The sequence below is a fragment of the Panthera uncia genome, chromosome D2 (genome assembly GCF_023721935.1).
Source record: "Panthera uncia isolate 11264 chromosome D2, Puncia_PCG_1.0, whole genome shotgun sequence".
Lineage (NCBI taxonomy): Eukaryota > Metazoa > Chordata > Mammalia > Carnivora > Felidae > Panthera > Panthera uncia.
In genome coordinates, this window is record NC_064818.1 from 46,009,970 (window position 1) to 46,032,475 (window position 22,506).

Sequence of the window (22,506 nt, forward strand, 5' to 3'; positions counted from 1 at the left end):
ATTTCCTGAGATTGTTTAGGTGTAAAGTGATAGAAAGGATTTTGAAAATTGCTAAATTGTAAAAGCTCTATTCAGGACTTTTAAGAGAAGACCAAAGAGCATCATGCAAGTATCTTAGGCAACACGGTTGTGCATTTTTTTAGTAGTTCAGGTTGAATTGCCGCTACTAGCATTTTTGGGAGTCTGTAAAATAAGGATCTTAATGAAGGTATTAGAGATCTCTTTGCCAGTAAGTTTAAGATAGAGCCAGTATTTTAGTAAAATCTGTAGTCACTTTTTAGTCATCTATGTAGAATGTCCGTGCTTGGTCCTGAGCATCTTTCTCACTGGCAGAGGCAGTTTAGAGGTGTATATGCAGCCCATCATCTTTCCATGAAGCCAAATTTGGTGTCCATTCTGGTATACTTGTTGCTCTCATTCTGTACTTTTCTTGCTGGATCAGGTGCTCATTTCTTCTCTGCGATCAGTGTTAGAGACCTAGATGGGGCATGGAGTAGAATTGGGAAGGGTCTACGCAATGTGCCTGTACCACATGGTATTGGATTAGCATCTGTTTGAATTTTTGGGGTTAGGTGGGTATCATAAACTGTGTTTTCTGAATCACAGTCTTCATGTCTTCCTTGTCTTTTGTTCAACTGTTCTTTTCTGGTGAAGTTTTTTTTTTTTTTTTAAGTTTATTTATTTATTTTGAGAGATGAGTGCAGAGAGAGAGGGAAAGAGGGAATCCCAAGCAGGCTGTACTCTGTCAGTGCAGAGCCTGATGTGGGGCTCAATCCCATGATCGTGACCTGAGCTGAAATCAAGAGTCAGATGCTTAACCTCCTGAGCCACCCAGGTGGCCCCTGGCCAAGTTATTTTAGATTTTGAGTTTTTCTTGATGTAGCAGAGTTTTTTTTGTGGGTTTTTGTTCTCCTGAAATTTTTTTTTTTTTTTGTAGTAGTTCTTTATTTCTGTTCACTTTTTGGATTCCCTTTTTGCCACCCATCTTTACATTTCCCTAGTCCTTAACCTTCTTCCCCTTCCATTCTGCAGCCAGAATTCCCCTCTCAATGTACCTGTTGCCACTGCTAAGTTTAACTGCTTCTCACACCTCCTGTAGTGCAATGTGTTACATGTTCTTCTCATTCGTGGCAGAACATGATGATGTTAAGAGTACAGCTGGGGCGCCTGGGTGGCTCGGTCGGTTAAGCATCCGACTTCGGCTCAGGTCATGATCTCACGGTCTGTGAGTTCAAGCCCCGCGTCAGGCTCTGTGCTGACAGCTGAGAGCCTGGAGCCTGTTTCAGATTCTGTGTCTCCCTCTCTCTCTGCCCCTCCCCTGTTCATGCTCTGTCTCTCTCTGTCTCAAAAATAAATAAACGTTAAAATTAAAAAAAAAAAAAAAAGTACAGCTAACGGTTAATCAAACTCTGAAAAAATCTGCATGCTGTTAATACATTTGGCAGTGATTTGGCTTTTTATGTATTTTCTTCAAACCCTGACATTGGTACTCATGTATTACAATTCTGGTTTGGGCGCCTGGGTGGCTCAGTCGGTTAAGCGGCCGACTTCGGCTCAGGTCATGATCTCACGGTCTGTGGGTTCGAGCCCCGCGTCGGGCTCTGTGCTGACAGCTCAGAGCCTGGAGCCTGCTTCCGATTCTGTGTCTCCCCCTCTCTCTGACCCTCCCCCATTCATGCTCTGTCTCTCTCTGTCTCAAGAATAAATAAATGTTAAAAAAAAAAAAAAAATTCTGGTTTGAATGATGTTGCCATTTGGTTTCATGATAGTTTATTGGAAAGGTATTCAAAGGTAGCTTTCTGGCTTTTAGGAATTAACCTCAAAAGCAGGTACTAGGTTGAAAAATGCATTACAGAGGTAGTGAAACTAAAGAGCAATCAGGGCTTTCTAGGGCAACAGAAATGAGTTCCTTTAGTAAAGGCTCAAGAGGGAATTCTGAAGGAGGAAAACTACTAATTAACAGTGGCCAGTGCTTCAGTGTGTTATCAGAAGGGATTCATTAAGCTGTTAATTTAGGAATTTTGTTCTAAAACATTGAGTGACCTAGAACAACTTTTTTTTTTTTTTTTTTTAAGGTTTATATTTTTAGTTATCTTTACACCCACTGTGGGGCTTGAACTCATGACCCAAAGGTAAAGAGTCTCATGTTCTACCGACTGAGACAGCCAGGCACTTCAGATGTGACTTCTTTAGTATAGCGCTTCTCATGATTATAATTTTACACTTATTGATGTGCTCTGATGTGTCAAACTATCCTACTAAATCAAGCCCCACATTTTTTTGTGAATGTTGTATTCCTTGGGGCCAGCACACTTCTTCTTTTTTTGTTGTAATTTTTATTTTTTAATGTTTTTTTTTTTTTTTTTTTTTGAGAGAGACCGAGCACGAATGGGAGACAGGCAGAGAGAAAGGGAGACACAAAATCGGAAGCAGGCTCTAGGTTCTAAGTTGTCAGCACAGAGTCTAAAGTGGGGCTTAAACCCATGAACCGTGAGATCGTGACCTGAGCTGAAGTCGGACATTTAACCCACTGAGCCACCCAGACACTCCATGGGGCCAGCACACTTCTGATTTGTAGAAACCTAGTGAATATTTGAATGAATGAACGGGAGAACACATAAATGAAAAGGACTAGGGCTGTGTATAATTTGTTAAGAAATCGTCAGCCCCTGGTCCCTTTTCTCCAGTTCACCACCTCATCTCTTCCCCATCTCCCCAAATGAAGAAAAGATCCTTTAAGGGAAAATATTTGAGATGTTTAACAATTCTGGGAATGGCTACCTGATTTAAAAATGATCAAAAAACACATGAAGCTGTGAGATTAGCCTGGTCACAGTGAAGGAAGTTAGTGTGGATTGTCTGCTGTGTGCTGAGTACTTGAGATCCATAGTTCTTATCACTCTTGGAAGATCCCATGGGTCTCGTGTGTTTGCTGGTTGGTTTCGTAGAGGTCATGTGTGGCCTCCAGCCACAGGCTACTGATGTTTCATGAGGTAGTTTTTAATGAGAGCAGGAGGAAAAAAAGTAGGACTTTGGAGCTATTCAGTCATGAGCGTGAAGCTCAACCTTTTAGTTTAAATGGTCTCGCTATTTAAAACCTGAAGTGACTTTGGTAGGTGCCATGTCTGAAAATCTCAATTTTAAGACCTATTTACTTTTTTGTCCCTGTCTTTGAAAATTAACCCCTCCAAATTTCTGCTCTTTATAGTTCTTTTTTAAAGTATGGAAAAAGAAGCAGCATCTGAAATTTCAGATGGTGGAGAGGTGCCTGCCAACATACTGGCATATAAATTCTAAGTCCATTTCCCACGCAGACATTGGCCTGTAAGTTTTTTCTTTTTTTTCCAAGTTTATTTATTGGACGCCTGGGTGGCTCAGCCGGTTAAGCATCCAACTTCGGCTCAGGTCAAGATCTTGCAGTTTGTGGGTTCGAGCACCATATTTGGCTCTGTGCTGATAGCTTGGATCCTGGAGACTGCTTAAAATTCTGTTTCCCTCTCCCTCTCTCTGTCCCTCCCTGCTCACGCTATGTGTGTGTGTGTGTCTCTGTCTCTCAAAAATAAACATTAAAAAAAAGTTGATGTATTTATTTTGAGAGAGAGAACGGTTTGGGGAGAGGGAGAGAGAGAGAGGGAGAGAGAGTGAATGAGAATCCCAAGCAGGCTCTTGATACAGGGCTGGATCCCATGAACTGCAAGATCATGACTGGAGCTGAAATCAAGAGTTGGATGCTCAGCCAACTGAGCCACCCAGGCGCCCCAAAGTTTTTTCTTTCTTGTTATAAAAGTAATAACACTTGTAGGAGAGATTGGCATAGATAAAAAATATCAAAGTGTAAGAAATTAAAACCACAAAAAGTCAACCATAATTCCACCTCTCCAAATTAAGCAACCATTAAACACTTTGACATATTTTTCTAGTGTTCTTTTTTTTTCAAATTTTGTAACGTTTATTTATTATTAAGACACAGAGAGAGACAGAGCATGAGCATGGGAGGGGCAGAGAGAGGGGGAGACAGAATCTGAAGCAGGCTCCAGGTTCTGAGCTGTTAGCACAGAGCCCTACACAGGGCTTGAACCCACAAACTGCAAGATCATGGCCTGAGCGGAAGTTGGATGCTTAACTGACTGAGCCACCCAGGCGCCCCTCTAGTCTTTTTTTTTTTTTTTTTTTTTAATGTTTATTTTTGAGAGAGAGAGAGAGAGAGAGCGCGTGAGCAGGGGAGGGCAGAGAGAGACACACATACACAGGATCCGAAACAGGTTCCAGGCTCAGCTGTCAGCAGAAAGCCCCATGCGGTGCTTGAACACACAGAGTGGTGAGATCATGACCTGAGCCAAAGTTGGATTCTCAACTGACTGAGCCACCCAGGCACCCCTAGTCTTCTTTTTTTAACTTTAATCTTTCCTATACGTACATATTTGCAGACTGCATTTTTCTTAATGATAATTATTAAGCATTTTAAGTCTTTTGATAGAGATTTTTTAATATAAATTTTTTAATGAAATTTTTCACATGTCTAGAAAAGAACAGATAATAACCATAAATGCTAATAATATGCACCAGCCTGCATTAACAGACTTTTTTAAATGAGTTCTATTTTTTTTTAATGTTTTTATTATTTATTTTTGAGAGAGAGGGAGACAGAGGATCCGAAGCGGTCTCAGTGCCGACGACAGAAAGCCCAACGTGGGGCTGGAACTCACGAATTGTGAGATCATGATCTGGGCTGAAGTTGGACGCTTAACCGACTGAGCCACCCAGGCATCTCTGCATTAGCAGACTTTAAGAATTTTCCGTTTGCTTCAAAGGCACCAACTCCTCATTTTTTATCTTAGCTCTAAATACTTTAGGTGAGGGCCCCTTTGTACCTCTGTGTTTTTATTCTTACGTGGAGAGTGTAGATCTGCATGGATGTATATGAGTGCTTATATGTGAAGTATGGGATAGGAGTGTTACCTTGTTTTTTTTCCCCCATATAGGTAAGCTTTATTGTACAGTTCTTTTCCTCACTTACTTACATGTGTGAACGTATGTGTATCTATGTTTGTGTTTTTATGAATGTAAAATTAGCCTTATGTGTAAATGCAGATCAGTTTCTTGCGTCTGTATTTTATTATGCTTATCTGCTGTGTGCCGGGATCACAATCTTAAATACTGCAGATTTCTAATAAGTCTTCTTAGAACACGTCCCCATGTCTTCTTTTTAACAGTTAAAAAGTAAAGGAAATCACAAGGAGGTACTGGAGCCCTAGCTCTGTTTTGAGCCAGCCAGGTGCCCTGCCATAGCTCTGTTTTGGAAAAGAGATGCCTGCCTGCCCATGCTGTATGGGCGGAATGCCTGGCCTTCTGGCAAATCCTTGGTGGGCTCGGCCTGTCTGCTTTCATATAAGTGGGATAATAAGAGCTTATCAACCATTTGAAGCAACAGGATGGAATAACTTTTACCATTTCCATTGCTCAGAATGTTAAAGTTCTTGTTACCTAGTAGGTAAGTTCTACCAGTTGACATTTTCCGTAGCCTCTCATTGAAGTATGTGTGTCATTGCCCTGTCAGCGTTAAGTGTTAGGTGAAGCCAAAAGGTATGAAAACTGGAGTCTTCATTGTTTTTGTGACTCTTTGGTCAACATGAGATGGAGCTTTTTTCATGTTTTCCAGTCATTGTATGTCTTTAAATTTAATTTTTGGTGAATTAACTACTGTTCTTTGCTTGTTTGTCCTTGACCAATAGCCTCAGTCATTTGTTGAGTAATCCTTTCTTCTGTGTCTGCCTTTATTGTGTGTTGAATTCTTATATTACGATTCGTTCCAAATGATATTTTGACCATTTAAAAATGAATTTGCTTCCCTATTTAGCGTGTATACGATGAAGAAGTGGAGGAGCCGATACTCAAGGCTGAGACAGAAAAAGCAGAACAGGTACTTTCATTAGATCCCTCTTTGTTGAGTTCTTGACTTAGGGAAGAAAGTGGTGGAAATTTGTAATGTGGCCGGTGGGGGATTGTGGGCAGAAGGATGGTTCCTGGGGCAAATGGGAAGGGCTGCTCCTGACACCCCAGGAATGGAACTGTGGTTTGTTTCTGAAATGTAGTGTATTAAGAAATATGTAAAGTTTTTGAAGTCTGGCATCAGAGCAGAGTGCAGGAGATTTTCTGTAAAAGGCCAGATAATGTTTTATGTTTGGCTGGCTCCCTTGGTCTCTTGTCTCTTTCCCTTCTTTTTGCTCTTTCTCCTCCTTCTCCCTGCCTCTCCCTGCTCCACCCCCAAATGTGGAGGTTCTACACAATAGACCTTGAGGGTTCTACAACAATAGACCACAGACTGGGCTGTACGTTGTGAGTTCTTTGAAGACCATGCTTCCCTATTGTCTTATGACACCATTGACTCCTGCCAGTTGTAAATGACTGAGGTGAATGCTGGTTTAGTGCACAGCTTGCTGCAGGATGTGTTAGCCCAGAGAGCACAGAATGTGCAGTGAACATTTACTGACTCCAGAAAGATTGCAGGGAGCTGGTAACTTGAACACATACTTGACCCTCAAGAAGTTATGGTCTTAGTTGGAGCAGTAGGACATAACATGTTGGAGCTGCTAACTGTTCTGGAAGATCAGATGAGAAGAGCTCAGTGGTATAAGCAAGGAGAACCTACAAGGATAAGGTGTTAGCTCGGTGAAGAAGGAAAGGCCAGATTTTAAGGCCGAAATGGCCTTAAAAAAGAGAGAGAATGCCATGCACTAAGTTCAGAGTTGGGGGATGTGCCTGGTATTTTACAGACAATGATAGTGGAAGATATTGGTGGTCAGCAGGAGGAAGGAAAAGGAAGTGAGTGGTGGGTTCATAAACCAGGCTAAGGAGTCTAGGGGCAGCAGTTTCTATCTTTTTATCTCTGTGGCCTTCGCATGTTTTGGATACATAAACACTCTTCCTGGGTGTTGTCACATCATGGGCCAAAGCATAGATAAGACCTTCTGGACTTTCTAGCCTTCTGGCAGAAGTTGTATTCTTTTCCTCCCCCTTAGAAAAGCACTGGAATGTAAGTTCATAATCGGAGTAGCCTTGACTCAGCTCTAAGAGAAAATATAAATCACTTGAAAAAGTTGGTACTTCATCAATAGCTATTATGTATGTGAAGCTGTTAGGATAGGATATTAGAAACCAGCTACAGTTCTGCCTATTCCCAGGTTAAAAAAAAAAAAAAAGTTACTTTGTTTTTAATGATTAACTCAAAAGATTTGCTGACCATGTAAATGCAGTGGTTTGTGGTTACTTGGTTACACCAAGTCAGGGTTCAGTTTGAAGTGATGAGTATTTAGTGAACTATTTTTAAAAAGCCCCTATGTAATTATTTCACAAACCTGTTTTCACACACTTAGTGCAGAATTAGCTATTTAACTAGAACCAAGCATACTACAGTGGAAAAAAGATGCAGCCAGAACAAAAAAGCTGGATTAGAAGGATTTCCATACTTGAGGTAAAAGTATAAAAAACTCATAGAGTTTTCCCTTTGTCCCTTACAACAGCACTGTATGGTTTGATTCCTTCTGTAATTATGTATCAATTTCTAGAATATTTGTGAAGAGGGGAAATGACACTAAATTCTTTTTTCAATATTTCTCACAACTGATGACACAGTTGAGTGTGTGAGGGGACTGTCACTGACAGCTGCTGTTGTAGGAAACGGAGGCCTGTGGAGTGTTTTCAGCAGGTTGGTGATATGTACAGACTTTTGGTGGGGGCATTGTTCTCGGATGGTGTACAGGATAAGTTGGAAATGATACTGACCCTCTGTTGGTCTGAAACACATTTATAAATAGCCATAACTACTAGTTTTTTGTTTTTTTATTTTCACTAATTGAAAGATGACATCTCTGGCTGGAGTCCCTTTCTTCTCAGTTTTAACTTCTGAAATTGTCCCAAGGCCCATTAACCAAGGTTAGTGGGATCCAGTCATGGTGAACCTGAAAGTCTGGGCCCTTTGTTCCTCCAGTGGTAGGGGAGTCGGGTGCCACTGGAGGGCTTGTGACATCCCATTCACAGGGGATGTTTACATAGGTTACCTAACCGAACTGTCATACATAGTGTAGTAGTGCTTTTGTTGCTATAGATGGTGAACAGGGAGTTCTGGGACCTTCGGTAGTGTGATCCATGTCCAGAAAGTGACAAACTGGGGATTTAAAACTTACTCCAAAGTCTGTCAAGGCATTCAGCAGAGTCTGACTTGTTAACATTTGTAATTGATTTCTTTTTGTTTTATTAGGGCGGTATCAATAGTTTGGAGATCTGTACTGAACAGTATTTTTTTGTAGGAGAAGACCCGGGAACAGAAAGAAGTAGATCTGATTCCTAAGGTTCAGGAGGCTGTGAACTATGGTTTACAAGTATTGGACAGCGCATTTGAACAACTAGATATAAAAGCAGGAAACTCAGACTCAGAAGAAGATGATGCTAATGAACGGGTGGAACTGATCCTTGAACCAAAGGTAAGGACGTTCAGTTCATGTTACTTGTTATTACACTTGTTGTGTTTGGGGCACTTTACTTGGGTACAGAATTAGTAAGACATGGGCTTGACTTTTAGGAAGTAAGTATGGTACTTAGCAGTCTCACATTGACTCCGTTAGAAACACTTGCTTTACCGGATCGTTGATGGAGCACCCAGCAGGTACAAGGCAGCATGCCAGGGCAGGGGAGTACAGAGGTGCAGGGCATGGCTCCTACTCTCCAAATGCCTATTATAGCATGACCAGTTGGTGGGAGAGAGGAGACATCTACATGAGTCACCGTCATAAGTGCTCTGGGAGAGAACTGCTTCTAGCTGGGGAAATGAGGGTACAGATGAGACCCGAATTGGGTTTGGAAGTATGAGGAGATTGTTGGGAACGTGAACTTCTGTAGCTTGTGCTGGGGAGACGGCACAAGTGCTGAAAGACATTTGGGTTGTTTGCGGGTTTTGGCTAGGATGAATAAAGCCGCTGTGAGCGTCCACGAATAGACTGTTAGCCGTGAATATAGTTACTGCTTTCCTGTTACTTTATCTCAGATCTGCAGAGGAGACTTTGGGGCAGCACAGCCAGGCAGAGGTAAACATAGAAGGTTGCTGTATTGATTTTGAGAGAGAGTCCTTGTGACACACAAGTGCTTTATGGGTTGGAACATGCCCCAGAGCCAAGATCTTCTGTCGTTCGTTTCGCCTCACATTTCTCTTCCAGTTTGAGCCTGCGGTGTTGTACCGTGTTGGGGCTGTTCCTCTTGCACTGGTATACTTGCTGGCTTGCCTTTTCCTGTAGGGATTTGGCAGTCAGCAGTGGACCCTGGGTGATGTATTGCCTGGGCCACGCTTGCTAGTTCCAGCTTGTACACCCCTTTCTCTTCTACTGGAGGACTTGGGAATGCCTCCTGAGTAAGTGGTTCGCCCAGTAGCACTCTCTTTTGTTTGCACTGAATTGGTTGCTGTTGCATCTTTAACTTTTTTTTTTTTAATTTTTTTTTTTTTAACGTTTATTTATTTTTTTGAGACAGAGAGAGACAGAGCATGAGCAGGGGAGGGTCAGAGAGAGGGAGACACAGAATCTGAAATAGGCTCCAGGCTCTGAGTGGTCAGCACAGAGCCCGACACGGGGCTCGAACTCATGGACCGCGAGATCATGACCTGAGCTGAAGTCGGCCACTTAACCAACTGAGCCACCCAGGCGCCCCGCATCTTTAACTTTTACATTAACCTTCCCAAATTCTCTCTTGTGTTAAACTTCAGAATTGTTTTCTCCTGCACCCCCAGGGTCTTTTCAGTAGGGAAGAGAGATGATGGCCAAATGTCCTACCTTACAAAGGATAAGTCAGCCTTTCCTGTGGAGAGGGGAGGTTGTCCTGGGGTAGAGTGCTTTCTTGCTTGCTTGCTTTCTTACTTTTTTTTTTTATGTTTATTTATTTTTGAGAGAGAGACAGAGGGAGAGAGACAGAGATCGAGTTAGGGGAGGGGCAGAGAGAGAGGGAGACACAGAATCTGAAGCAGGCTCCAGCCTCCGAGCTGTCAGCACAGAGCCAGATGCAGGCTTGAACTCACGAATTGTGAGATCATGACCTGAGCCCAAGTCGGAAGCCTAACTGACTGAGCCACCCAGGCACCCCTGGAGTGCTTTCTTGAACTTAAATTTTAATGTAAGCATCTTGGGTGGGACTTAAGTTGAGGACTGGAATGGAAGGCTGTCCAACAGGTACTCCGTTCTACCCTGTCTCTTTCATTTCATTCTGTTGTTTTATAATCTGGTCTTAATTTTACCAACTTCACTTTTCTAAGTTATGCAGTGGGTGCTGCTGGGGGATATTATTATTCTCTTCTTTGGGTGATTTTTTCTCCCAGACAGGTTCTCAGTCTTTTTGATGTGTGCCTTTAGTTCATTGTGTTGACCAGAGGTACTTGCATAGTTGCTATTCTATTTCTCCTCATCTAGCCCATGCTTTCTGTGCTCTGTTCCAGCCTTCTCTTTGCTCTGATGCGATGTAAAGGAGTCCCGCTGCTGGTCCACACCTGCTCCCACCCCCAAACCTGGACATACCCACCTGCCCCTCACAGTCCTGTAAAAGCAGTTGGGTTATTTCCTCAGTGTGCTTCTTTCCAAATTTAGGACTAATATTGATGATTCTCAAGAGTGGTTAGTTGATTGGTTGATTTTTGCTCACGAGCGCCGCTTTTTAGGGGAGGAAGGCAGAGCTGGGATGTATCAAAGCTGGCCAGAACTTTCAGTTTCTTTCCTTCGTCCTCCTTTTGAACATGTTACTATGAAGTTGTAACCCTTATTTGGTTACTACTGGTAAACTTTTTGTGTGCCTCTGCCTTTTTTTTTTAAATTTTTTTTATTTTTTATTTTTTTATTTTTGGGACAGAGAGAGACAGAGCATGAATGGGGGAGGGGCAGAGAGAGAGGGAGACACAGAGTCGGAAACAGGCTCCAGGCTCCGAGCCATCAGCCCAGAGCCTGACGCGGGGCTTGAACTCACGGACCGCGAGATCGTGACCTGGCTGAAGTCGGATGCTTAACCGACTGCGCCACCCAGGCGCCCCGCCTCTGCCATTTTTAATGTAACTAGGCACTTGAGAAGGGAGATTCTGTGTGATTTAGCTTTACTTTGCTGTTTTTACCTAAGATTTGACTTTTTAAAAAATCAGTGCGGGGCGCCTGGGTGGCGCAGTCGGTTAAGCGTCCGACTTCAGCCAGGTCACGATCTCGCGGTCCGTGAGTTCGAGCCCCACATCAGGCTCTGGGCTGATGGCTCGGAGCCTGGAGCCTGTTTTCGATTCTGTGTCTCCCTCTCTCTCTGCCCCTCCCCCGTTCATGCTCTGTCTCTCTCTGTCCCAAAAATAAATAAAAAACGTTGAAAAAATCAGTGAGTTTTTTGGTTTTGTTTTTTTGTTTTTGGTTTTGTTTTGTTTTGTTTTCTGTACTTTGAATCCTGCTGTGTTTCTTATTCTCCGCTCTCATTATGTCACTTGTTTGGGGTAGTCACATGGAACAAGATGTCAAATGGAAAACTTAGTTTTCAGCCTGAAAATTTAATGGCTATTACCTTTCATTGTTTACAGGATCTGTACATTGATCGTCCTTTACCTTATTTAATTGGGTCAAAGCTATTCATGGAGCAGGAAGATGTAGGTCTCGGAGAGCTGTCTAGTGAAGGTATTCTTTTGCACCAAATATTTTTATTACCTTTAACATTTATATCTTACCTTTTTATTTTAAAACAATTTCAAACTTACCTGAACGTTGTCAGAATAGTACAAAGAACTCCTCTATACCCTTTACCCAGGTTTACCAGTTGTTAACATTCCATCACATTTGTTTGCTCTTTCTATATATACATAATATTTTTTTCTGAATCTACTTGAGAGAGATCGTGCGGACATCACGCCCTGGTACTCCAGAATATTTCTGTATAGAAAACACTTTCTGAAACTGAAAATAGTCTCATATATAGCCACAGTGTGTTATCAAAGTCAGGAAATTTTACTGGATGTAATACTATTAGCTAATCCTCAGTTGTATTTCAAATTTTGCCAGCTGTCCCAATTGTGTCCTTTATAGGCTAGGCTCTTTTTTCCTCTGGCCCAGGCTCCAGTTCAGGATCACTCACTGCATATAGTTGTCAAATCTCTGGTCTTCTTTTAGTCTGATATAATTTCTCAGCCTTTCTTTGCTTTTTACAGCTTTGACATTTTTGAAGAATACAGGCCAGTTTTTTCCTTTGGTCATTAACTTTTTTTATAATTCATAAGTATCTTGTGGGGAGATCTTTTAAGACTCTGTAGATGTTTTATCCCTCACTATAGTGAAGATACTTTTAATTACAGTTAGTCTGTGTAGGTTCTTTTCTCAAAATCTTGGTGATGCTGATGTATGGTGGTTTATGATTTTAAGAAGGAACTAAGGATGTTTTATTATTAATATGGGTGATAACCCTTTATCTTTCTTCTAACCAGAGGGGTCAGTAGGCAGCGACCGTGGCAGCATTGCAGACAGTGAAGAGAATGAAGAAGAGGTAAGGGCTTCGTGGTGTTTCCAGGTCGTGGTGGGCAAGAACCTTAGGGTGTGTTTAGCAAGCTAAATAAATGTTTGTGAATTAGCAATCTCTTTGCACAGATTTTTTTAACAGCGATAGTAAAACCATATTCTGTGTTCCCCCCACCCCCCTTTTGGGACTGAGTTTCCTTTTTGTCTTGTGTACAAAAGCAAGGAAAACTGCTTTAATCCCTTTTACTGTTCTCTCTCCTCCCTCCTCCCTCCTCCCCACCAAAGCCTCTTCCTGCCAATATATTTTGAAGGGGGGCACCTTGGATATTTTGGTAGAATCTGCCTGGTTCTATCTTTGAGTAGTTGTAGGGGAAAAGACCATATTTTAAACTTTTTTTTTTTTTTTTTTTTTACTATAAAACCTAGACCAGAAGAATGCTTAAAGCATCCACTTACATTTTCACTTTGCTGCTGGTCCTAGCATCTTCATAGCCACAGAGCATGATCTGACTCCTGCTCTAGGACCTTGGCATCTGTGGACCTTGACCACTGTTGTATCTGGGGTTGTTCCTTTAGACGGAATATTTGTTACTGATGTTTGAAGAGCAGTTCTTGAGTGTTAATTCCTAAAAGGAGACAATATTGTATGCATGCTCCTTTCTTCTCCTTTTCTCTTATTTCTACATTCCCCCTCCCCTGCCCTCCTGCCACTGGCCCTGCAAGCAAAACACTTCACAGTGGGACATAAGGGTTTCCTAAAAAATCTGGCTGTAAGTGACGGTCATTAGCTGAATTCCTGTGCCTTTAGCCATTGATGCAACTCTTCACCCAATTCCTGGTAGGAAACACTGATAGTCCCCTACTGGGCCTGATGAAGTAGTTCTGCTACGTGGAATATAGAGAGTGGAGAGTCCAAAGTGTAAAATCACACAAACCAACTTTTGATAATTTAATTAATTAAATGTGCCACTCTGACTTTAAATTCAGAGGTTAGCAATGGTAGCGCACATAGGTATGAGCAAATTGTTAGAGATGTTTAAATTAACTACAAAAGTTCCACGTTAGCTGGAACAACTCTTGGTGATACTGCCTACTGTCCACCTTATCTGCGCCCTGATACTTCAGGGGACCAGTAATCAGTACAAAGAGACCGAATATAGATGTGCCCTGGAGACTTAGGCCTGAGGTCATTTCTGTGCTTGTGACAAAATTCTGTATTAACAACACAGCTTTTTTTCCCCCTAAAGGAGTCAGATGAAGATTTTGCCACTCATAGTGACAATGACCAAAACCGGGTAAGGCTCATGAACTGAAGTGACTTTGCTTTTAAATTTTAACCGAAGCATAGCATATATACTAAATATATGCTAAAATTACTTTGGAGGAGAGCTGGGTTGGGGAACGGGTGAAAGAGGTGAAGGGGATTGCACTGAGTAATGTATAGAATTGTTGAATTACTTTATTGTACACCTGGAACTGATGTTAACACTGTATGTTAATTACATTGCAACTAAAAAAAAAATAAAAAAATAAAAAAAATTACTTTAGAATGACTTATGAGAAAGCAAGGATTAGTAAGCTAATTTTCTTTCAAGAATTTCATGTGTTTTTTTATTTTTTATTTTTTTAATGTTTATTTTTGAGAGAGAGAGACACAGAGAGAGCAACCGCGAGCAGGGGAGGGGGCAGAGAGAGAGGGAGACACAGAATCCAAAGCAGGCTCCAGGTTCTGAGCTGTCAGCACAGAGCCTGATGTGGGGCTTGAACTCATGAACTGTGAGATCATGACTTGACCTGAAGTTGGATGCTTAACCGATTGAGCCACCCAGGTGCCCCAAGAATTTCATGTTTTTAAGTTAACTACCGTCTTGGGTTTTGTTTTGTTTTTTCAATTTTGCTTTATACTTTATCTTCATTTTTCTTAGAAAACAAAAAAGTGAAAAACAAAAATTGGGAAACAGAGCCTCTAAAAAGGAAGGCCCAGTTACTCAAACTGAACTATTTCACCTGAATCCTCTTCCTGTATTTTAAAATTTGGGATAATATAGCAGTAAGGTTAAGGAACACTCAAAAGATGAATATCTAATTCTACAGTTGTACCATAGCTGTCTTAATTTTTGTATACCCTTCTAAGGACATATTTTTTTCACAATATGCATAGTTTATCTTCTGCAATTTTAATGTATCACAAGTGTTTTCTTACAATTTTAAACTACCTTTATAATTTGCTTTGTGAACTCTGTGTTTTTAAGCGTACTGTTACGACGACAGTCTCTTTTTAGTTACAGACTCTTTTGTAGTCTCTAAATTTATATGGGAAATAGTTTATTTCTAGGATTTTATTTTTGAGATAGTAGTGCATTCATGAATATATTTCCAAATGCAGAAATCCTTTGCTTATGTGAACTGTTTCCTTAGGAATGAGAATTATAGTAAAATGTAGAATTGTAGTAAAGGCTCTTGATACTATTCTCATTACTTATCATGCATACTGATTTTCCCATAATCTTATCAGCACTGGGATTGTGATTTTTGCTAACATAATATACGTACAGTGGTATTTTGAGATAGTCCCAGTTTGCACTTCAGTTTCCTAATTGGGGCATATTTTTTCACAAACGTTTTCAACTACCAAATGAAGGATTTAGTCCCTTTTGGTTGGTAGTTGTATTTTCCATTCACAGAGGTGATTTAATAATCAGTCTTTAGAGAATATTTATTTCTATAAAACATACTAATATGGTTGATACATTCAGACATTTATTTGCTTATTTTGAAAAAATTTTTAAAGATTTGATTTTGAAGTAATCTCTACACACAATGGGGGCTCGAACTCCCAACTCTGAGATGAAGAGTTGCATGTAAGCAACTAAGCCAGCCAGATGCCTGTAAATTCAGACCTTTAAATAATACAATATAGTGATTAAAAGTGTTGGCCTAACCATGTATTTGTATTGTTAAAGATAGACTGGTTTTGTGTGCCACAGCTAACCTCAGGGTTCTGAAGATTAAAGTAGTCAATAAAGTACTTTCAGCATAGTGCCTGGCACAGTTTATTGATTTAAACATTAACAATTTTTTAAAAATGTTTTTTTAGTTGTACAAATTATGCATACCAGTGGCTGCTTTTATAAAAATTATAACTTAACAGGTAAAGCTTACTTTGAGCCCTCTAGTGCTCATTTTCTCACACTCTTCAGAGGTAATTGATGTGATGGAAGAAAAGTGCTTTTCTTTGCTTTTAAATGTATCTGTGTCAGTAGAGAGGAGGTCCATGTTGGGGTTGGGTGGGCAGGGTATCTTGCTGGGATTCTCATCTAGCACTTTTTACAGTTGATGCTGTGGACACCTCTCCAGTTGTTACAGCTTATTGCTTTTAATGATTAGTGTTCTTATCAAGATAAGACTATGTTTATTTAGGTTATTATTTCTCTAGTGGTGGACATTTTACATATTCAGTGTTCGTCATTCTGTGTACAGTATTTACGCTGTAAATAAATCTTGTATTTTACTTGTTTTAGTACATTTGTTACTTTGACTTTTGCTGCATTACCATCATCATCCTTATTTGACAAGCTGTCACCATTTTGCCTTCAGGTTGAGTGACAGTATCTCTTTTTCAGCTTGATGACCTTATTTATCTGCTAGTTCTAATCTCATGGTTTGTCCTCCTAGCACACTGCACAAATGAGTGATGAAGAAGAGGACGATGATGGTTGTGACATTTTCGCTGACTCTGAGAAGGAGGAGGAAGATATTGAGGACATTGAAGAAAATACCAGACCTGTAAGAAAGACCATAGTCACTCTCTTGGCAGGGTTTTAGAAATGGCACTGAGGACTCATTACTTTTATTGTCATTTTTATTGATAACTGTCTCTTTTTGCATATTTGTAATTCCATTTACACTTTTGAAAATCATGGTTGAGTATTACTAGTTGCTGTACGAGTACCACTTTCTCTTCCAGTTGTTACGATTTTATAAGGTAGATCATTCAAAAATCTATTTGATTCCAGGCTTTTAAGACCCTAATACTCCTTACCTTCCCCCCCCCCCCTTATTCCTCACAGTAGTTTTCTGTCTCTCTTCTAGTAATAAAGTGAAGTATTGAAAAAAAAAAAAAGGGGGGGAGGGAGCCTGGGTGGCTCAGTCAGTTAAGCATCTGACTACAGCTCAGGTCATGATCTCACAGTCCATGAGTTCGAGCCCTGTGTCGGGCTCTGTGCCGATGGCTCAGAGCCTGGAGCCTGCTTCGGATTCTGTGTCCCTGTCTTTCTGACTCTCCCCCATTCATGCTCTGTCTTTCTCTGTCTCAAAAATAAATAAACACTAAAAAAAAATTAAAAAAAAAAAAAGGAACAAGGAGCATGTCTATGGAAAGAGTCCTATTCCTCAAGTGATCTATATAGGGTGCTCTATGTTTAAATTCATTTAGTTAAATTTTTAATCCGTTTAGTCCCTTTGCTTTTGTTTACATACTTTTGTTAGTTATTACAAGTAAACTGTGCTAGTTTGTGTGTTACCAAAAACAGGTGATACTTTGGTCTTTTCTGTGTGTAGAAAAAAAGTCGACCTACGTCATTTGCTGATGAGCTGGCAGCTCGAATCAAAGGGGAAGCTGCAAGCCAGGTGGAAGAGCAAAGTACGTCTTTGAGATGGGTTAACTTGGTGGGCGAGTGCAGGACCCTCTGTGGGGCTTCACTGAGAGCAGATTTCTCTGTTTAATTTTACTAAGGCATGAAAGGTTTGCCCTTTTTTTGGTTTACAGACTCTTGGATAATTAAACATTGTGGACCCCTCCCTGCCCCCTGCAAGAAAAATGCATATGTACGCATCTGTATAACATTTTATTTGCAGTTTCAGGGGACTAATAGATAACCCAGGAGAATCACAGGCCCCACATTAAGAATCTTTTGCTTAATATTTACTCCTATATCTTGACTAAATATAAATGTACCATATAAAGTAGTGATTTAACAGGATGGAAAGACATCAGAATAATTCGTTCAGCTTGAGTCCCTGCCGTGTAAGGTGCTGACTGAAGTACATGGACTCTGGGGGAGCTGAGACACAGAGTTGAATGTCTTGCTCTTAACTTAGGGGCCATGAGCATGACAGAAGTGTAAAACATCAGTATATAAATACTAAGGGTAGGCTGAGTGTGGTTAGAACTGAAATATTCTTCAAGTTTTGTCCATAGGAGAAGGAAAACCTCGGAAGACACTGAAGGAGAAGAAGGACAGGAGAACTCCCTCAGATGGTAGGCCTTTCCCCTCAATTGTGTTATTTTAGGAGGCTCTTGATTCAGGAATTCGCTTTCATAATTTGTAGAATACCATTTTGTTTTTTTTGTTTTTGTTTTTTTTTTTTTTTTAATTTTTTTTTTCAACATTTTTTATTTATTTTTGGGACAGAGAGAGACCGAGCATGAACGGGGGAGGGGCAGAGAGAGAGGGAGACACAGAATCGGAAACAGGCTCCAGGCTCCGAGCCATCAGCCCAGAGCCTGACGCGGGGCTCGAACTCACGGACCGCGAGATCGTGACCTGGCTGAAGTCGGACGCTTAACCGACTGCGCCACCCAGGCGCCCCTAGAATACCATTTTGAATATTCACAAATGGAGTCTCTCTCTATTTTCATTCCCAAAGCATTTAAAAGTGTGCTTTGGGATGCTCGGAGGAGAGTTCAATGTGGAGTAAAAATGCTGTAAGGATTTGAATTATTTTATAGCGATCATTAGCTAGAATTCTCCAGAAGTATAGAAACTAGGGATCTCTAGTGTTTGTTTTCGATAAAGAATATATTGGACCCTTTTATATTTAACAGTGACATGCATTACATTCCTGCTTGATTGTCAGTCTACAGATCTTTGTTCAGTCTGCCCTTGTTTCCCCCGTATTCTCAGTGAGATAGGTCTGAAGGTGATTGAACCATGTACTTGCTTCCGGAGAAACTGATCTAGACAAAAGAGATCACTTAACGGAGTTCATTTTGCTTCAGACATTTACGGAGTTGAGGGTGGGAACCCAGAGAGCCTTTTAAGGGATTCATTGGACTGCTTAATAAGTTTTTGTTTGAAATTCCTCAGAATGCTGGCACTCAAGTACTTCTTGTTACATGTGGTTAGGTACACTCCAGGCCAGGCTTGGCGATGTTGTAAAGGTCGACCTCGGGAATTTGCGTTCCAAACCCATCTTTAGCAGTCCCTGCTAAACATTCCTTTCTGCTTGTTAGACGAAGAGGACAACTTATTCGCACCCCCCAAGCTGACTGATGAAGATTTCTCTCCATTTGGCTCTCGAGGTGGCCTGTTCAGTGGAGGGAAGGGACTTTTTGATGATGAGGATGAGGAGGTGAGTCCGTGGTCATCAGTGGAGCTCGCCATAGTTGCATCACGGGTCTATAATTAGGTATGAAAAAAATGGCTTCTTAATTGCAAGTTGCTTCTACTTTCTTATTTTGGGAGATTTTGAACCAAGAATCACAAAGTGAGAAAATACTGTACCCTGATGTCCTGTGTGAGATGGAGAGAGATGTGAGAGTGTTAATAATGAATAATTTACTTGATCGAGGAGTTGTTTCTTACCTTATTTGCTGTCTTCTTCTGTGTTTTAGTTCCTGGGTAGGCCCAAACCATTTAAGGGTCTGATTTTGCCATAGTCTTTACTTTGGAATTGAATTTCTTTCAGGACAGTAAATATGTATCTTTAAACATTATGAGGTAGTTTTCTTTAGAAATCCACAATGCAACTACATTTTCGTCTGCTTTTTTGAAGTTTTGTGTCCTATGCTTTATTACAACCAGAGTGATCTCTTCACGGAAGCCCCTCAGGATCAGGAAGCTCGAAGCTCTGTTAATGCAGGTGAGCTCGGATTTAGGCTGACTCTTCTTGTTCGGGAACAGATTTCCAAGACAGTTTACTTCTCATTAGAAGATGGAACCCCTGAAGTTGTTCCCAGGCCTTGCTTCTTTGTTAGGCAGGAAGCTGTTCTGCTTGCCTTGGTCTAGTAAAAAGCAGCTAATTTTCATGTCTAATGACTAATTCATGTCTTGGAAAAGCCAAAAGTGCCACTTATAAACCAACATCATGGTTTTGTCTCTTCCTTAGGGGAGAATTCATAAAAAGTCAAAGAAGGAAAGTAGTCTTGAGCAGTGTTGAGGATATTTTAATTTAATCATGTTTAATTCAGTAGTCTTTTATGTTTATTTATTTTGAGAGAGACAGAGACAGTGTGAGCAGGGGAGGGGCAGAAAGAGAAGGAGAGAGAGAGAATCCCAAGCAGGCTCCGCACTGTCAGTGCAGAGCCCAACATGGGGCTTGAACTCGCGAAACTGCGAGGTCATGACCTGAGCCGAAACTGAGAGCTGGATGCTTAACCGACTGAGCCACCCAGGCATCTCTAATCATCTTTAATTCAAAGAAACACTTCTAAAATTCTGTATATAAGTTGGAGGTCATTAATTCCATAGTCTGGTGTGCGTCAGAATCCTCTGTGGAGCACCCGTGAAAAGGGAAAAAAAAAACTTAACAAATTTTATTCCATTAGGCATGTGGTAGTTCTTAGGAACTGGGACTTAGTTATGTGAAGTGAGCGGTCTCCTTGGGCCATCAGTCATCAGATTTTGGACTTGCTGTGACACTGGCTGGCTTGATGTCCTGCTGCCTGCCCTCCACTTCTCAGCATCAGTGGATGCTAGTTTCCCTCTTTACTGTTACTGTCTTCATATTTTTTGTTGATGTCTCACGTTTTTTGCTGTTCTTTCTACTTGTTTCTTCTCCAACTGGAATGGATAGAGGCGAAACTGTTAAGGAGCCCGGCTTGCTCTGCTTCTGCCTTCCCTGTTGTGTTCTACCCCTTCCTTGGCTTCCCCAACTAACCCCACTGCTATTGTTTGATCAGAGTGATCGTCCAAGGGAATCACAGCTTAGATTATATTAACGCCAATAAAAAAGTAATGCTGGTAGAAGAATAAGCTAAAGCTAAGGAGTTTTAAAATGGCTCTTTTGGGAAAAATTAGTTTTAAAAGGTCTCCACTTAGCTGTGTATTGTGTTGCATATATTTTAGGTACATTTAACAAGAAAAGTCATCTTTTCTGAAATGGTTATTTTTTTCTTTCTCATTTTTAGTGTCTTCATCCTCCAAACCCGGAAAGAAAATCCCAGCAGGAGCTGTTTCTGTATTTTTAGGTACCCTAATTTAGAGTTTCTTTTTTAAAAAGCAAATAAGTACTGTTTTGTCATTTTTAAAACTGTCATCTAACTGCTTGCTGGAGAGGAGGCGGTTCGGAGGGCAACAAATAGCCTATGGGAAGAGCTCATTTACTAGTGTTAGCTCATATTCTCTTAGAAGTCAGTGGCCTTGGACTTGTGTTTCAGTGACCAGGTGATTTGCATCGTGGGATGTTCCGTAGCAGTAAAGGATGGGGATGCCTGGGTCCTATTAATGTATTTTGGGGATGAATGGAAGCTAAATGTTCTCGGTGGGTGGTCCTTTTTTTTTTTCCTGTAAAGCCAGGGGACCCACACACACCAGCTCACAGCTATGGCTGCCCTGTCCCTCCACCCACAGGCGACACTGATGTGTTCGGTGCCACCTCTGTTCCATCACTGAAGGAACCACAGAAGCCTGAGCAGCCTGCTCCAAGGAAAAGCCCGTACCCTCCAGCCCCTGCTGGCCTCTTCGATGATGACGATGACGATGACGACTTCTTTTCGGCATCCTCCAGCAAACCTTCCAAGACAGGTACCTGGTCCAGCCTCTTTTTCTGGGAATTCAGCCAGGGAAAGAATGTTGACTGGAAAAGGGCATAAAGCTTGTCGTGTTGTCTGTGTCCTGCCGTGCCAGGGTCCCTCCTCAAGCCCTCCTGCCACAGAGTCATGGTGCCTTAGAAGTCTCTGTTTTATCAACCAATCTTTCCTGCTTTGGAAACTAATTACTAGGATTATCTGCTTCATGGAGAGCTGAAATCTGTTCCCCTGTAATACCTGCTGAAGATTTCTAGTTGTGATCTTTGCAGTTGCAAAGTTTTTATTTTATTTATTTATTTTTTTGATGTTTATTTATTTTTGAGAGAGAGAGAGAGAGCGCGCAAGCAGGGGAGGGGCAGAGAGAAGGAGACACAGAATCCGAAGCAGGCTCTGAACTGTCAGCACAGAGCCCGACGTGGGGCTCAAACCCACGAACTGTGAGATCGTGACCTGAACCGAAGTTGGATGCTTAACTGACTGAGCCACCCAGGCACCCCTGGAATTACAAAGCTTTAATCACACTTTCTTCTGGCAGCACTTAGTAAATTATATGACAGAATGCCACATGTTAGCTGTTCAGTTCCCAGCCTCTCTGGCCAGAAAGCCTACATATCCTTGATCTTTTCTTGTATGGCAGGGTTTTCAGCCCCTTGGCCACTTTGGCACTCTCCTTTCTTCTCCCCTCAAATTTAAGCCTGTCTTTTCATGAAGTCTCTCTCCTAAATTATTTGTTCATTTATGTGCAGGTGAGTCTCCTGGGACTCTTGTCAGAATGCAGATTCAGATGCAGTGGGTACGGGCTGGGGCCTGTGATTGTACATTTCTAACAGGCTCCCTGGTGGGCAGAGATTGCTGGTCTGTGGGTCACACTTGGTGTTTTTCCAGAAAAGAAGGATAAACTACTAGGTGCACACAGTTTCCAGCAACATGAGGACTCTTATAAAGACTAGATGAACCAGGATTCAGTGAGAAGCATGTTTCCTGGACTTAGCTCCTTTTCCAGGGGTGGCTGTGAGAAGTAAGGATAGGAGAAGAAACCTGAGGGAAATAACCACCTGGTTATTACAGAAAGAGTGCAAACGGACGCATAACACACTGAGATCTAGGCCAACTAAAATGACAGTGATTAAAGCTGGTTGTCCTCTCTTGGTCTGGGAGGGCTCTCACTTAGTGGGTTATCACTGAGAACTGATTAAGAGTCACAAGTAAGTTGGCAGCTGCTGCTCCCCTGGGACGTTCACAAATCAATGT

At 41.4% G+C, this 22,506-nt stretch overlaps 1 protein-coding gene across 4 annotated transcripts in view; it reads left to right on the top strand.

Moving 5' to 3' along the window:
* Positions 1-22,506, top strand: part of WASHC2A (WASH complex subunit 2A) — a 62,009-nt gene that overhangs the window by 3,913 nt on the left and 35,590 nt on the right. For 3 of the 4 annotated variants that reach the window (XM_049645372.1, XM_049645374.1, XM_049645375.1), the window contains exons 4-15: positions 5,858-5,920; positions 8,307-8,480; positions 11,579-11,672; positions 12,473-12,531; positions 13,751-13,798; positions 16,179-16,289; positions 17,064-17,145; positions 17,692-17,763; positions 18,739-18,857; positions 19,310-19,367; positions 20,635-20,694; positions 21,077-21,250. In XM_049645372.1, the coding sequence (XP_049501329.1) occupies positions 5,858-5,920; positions 8,307-8,480; positions 11,579-11,672; positions 12,473-12,531; positions 13,751-13,798; positions 16,179-16,289; positions 17,064-17,145; positions 17,692-17,763; positions 18,739-18,857; positions 19,310-19,367; positions 20,635-20,694; positions 21,077-21,250 (1,114 nt within the window). The remainder of the gene's footprint in view (positions 1-5,857; positions 5,921-8,306; positions 8,481-11,578; positions 11,673-12,472; positions 12,532-13,750; positions 13,799-16,178; positions 16,290-17,063; positions 17,146-17,691; positions 17,764-18,738; positions 18,858-19,309; positions 19,368-20,634; positions 20,695-21,076; positions 21,251-22,506) is intronic. The other variant, XM_049645373.1, reaches the window with a different exon arrangement.